At 54.2% G+C, this 1,405-nt stretch overlaps 1 protein-coding gene across 1 annotated transcript in view; it reads left to right on the plus strand.

Moving 5' to 3' along the window:
• The first annotated feature begins 210 nt into the window (after positions 1-210).
• Positions 211-1,405, plus strand: part of ATP1B2 (ATPase Na+/K+ transporting subunit beta 2) — a 34,502-nt gene continuing 33,307 nt past the window's right edge. Inside the window, exon 1 of the mRNA XM_042471254.1 lies at positions 211-430. Coding sequence (XP_042327188.1) covers positions 319-430 — 112 coding nt within the window. The 5' untranslated portion in view covers positions 211-318. The remainder of the gene's footprint in view (positions 431-1,405) is intronic.

A 1,405-nucleotide genomic window follows, 5' to 3' on the forward strand; every position in this document is an offset into this window, starting at 1 on the left:
TGGTGCCTGAGAGAGGCTGCTTGCATATTCATGAGCCAGGGGCGTGGCATGGCGTGGGGGGCGTGGCCAGGGCAGGCGGTCTGGGGAGGCGAGGCGAGCCATAAAAGCGGGCGGGCTCCCTGCGGCCGCCTCTTTCTCTGCCTCCTGGGGAAGCCTCGCTGAGCATCCTCCTCCTCCTCCTCCATCATCATCTCCTGCATCTCTTTCTGCTGCTGCTGCTGCTGCTGCTGCTGCTGCTGCTGGGAGTGGGTCAGGCGCGCTCCCTCTCCTCCGGTTTGAGAGCATCCCCTTTGAGCAGGACCCCCTTTGGCCCCTAGAATGGCCGTCGAGAAGGAGAAGAAGACCTGCGGGCAAGTCATGACCGAGTGGAAGGAGTTCATCTGGAACCCCAGGACCCACCAGTTCATGGGACGCACCGGCAGCAGCTGGGGTCAGTCTCTTCCCCCCTCTCTCCCACCCCTCCCCCCCGGGGTCAGGAAAGGGCTGGCGGGGGCATCGCTCCCTCCTTTCCCTTCCCTTCCCTTCCTTTTCATCCTTTCCCCCTTCCTTTTTTCATTTCTTTCCATCCTTCTTTCCCTTCCTTCCTTCCTTCCTTCCTCCTCTTCTTTCCTTTCTTTCATCCTTCTTTTCCTTCCTTCCTTCCTTCCTTCTTTCCTTCCCTTTCCTTCTTACCTTTTCCCCATCCTTCTTTCCTTTCATTCCATCTTTCCCTTCCTTCCTCCATTTCCATCCTTCTTTCCCTTTCTTGTTTCCTTTTCTTTCCTTCCCTTCCTTCTTCCCTTCCTTCTTTCCCTTCTTCTTTCCCTCTGATCCTTTCTTCTTGCATTCCTTCCTTTCCATCCTTCTTTCCTTTCCATCCTTTCCCCCCTTCCTTTCCATCCTTCCTTCCCTTCCTTCCTTCCTCCTTCCCTTCCTTCCTTCCTCGACTGAGAGGCGTCCATGACAAGAGAGTTCAGTTCAAGGACTTTGCAGCCCAGGGATTATGGCAAAGGGGGGGGGGGGGGGAGGATTGGGGGCGCCTCTGGGGGGGGGAGGAAAGAGAGGGATTATTGGGGGGAAGGAAGGTTGGGGAGCCAAAGCGAACCCCTTTCAGTGGAGGGGGAGCTTTATTTGGGGGGGATTCTTTCATTGTGAATCCTGGAGGCTTTTGAGGGGAGAATTGGAGCATTATGTAATGGGGAGTCTGCTATGACACTGGGTTTTTAAAGGGTCCCCTCCTATATTTTGGGGAGGAAAGATTTCCTTCCTCAGCAGATGGAAAAGAGAAAGGAGTGTTACTGAAATAAATGCAGTCTCTGAAAATCATATTGGGATCTGAGCTACTAGACAGAAGGGGAAATGGGCGACCAAGACCTGGCATCCGAATAAAGTGGCCATTTTTTGAACTGGGGGTTGGAATCTTGGG

The sequence above is a fragment of the Sceloporus undulatus genome, chromosome 6 (genome assembly GCF_019175285.1).
Source record: "Sceloporus undulatus isolate JIND9_A2432 ecotype Alabama chromosome 6, SceUnd_v1.1, whole genome shotgun sequence".
Classification (NCBI taxonomy): Eukaryota; Metazoa; Chordata; class Lepidosauria; order Squamata; family Phrynosomatidae; genus Sceloporus; species Sceloporus undulatus.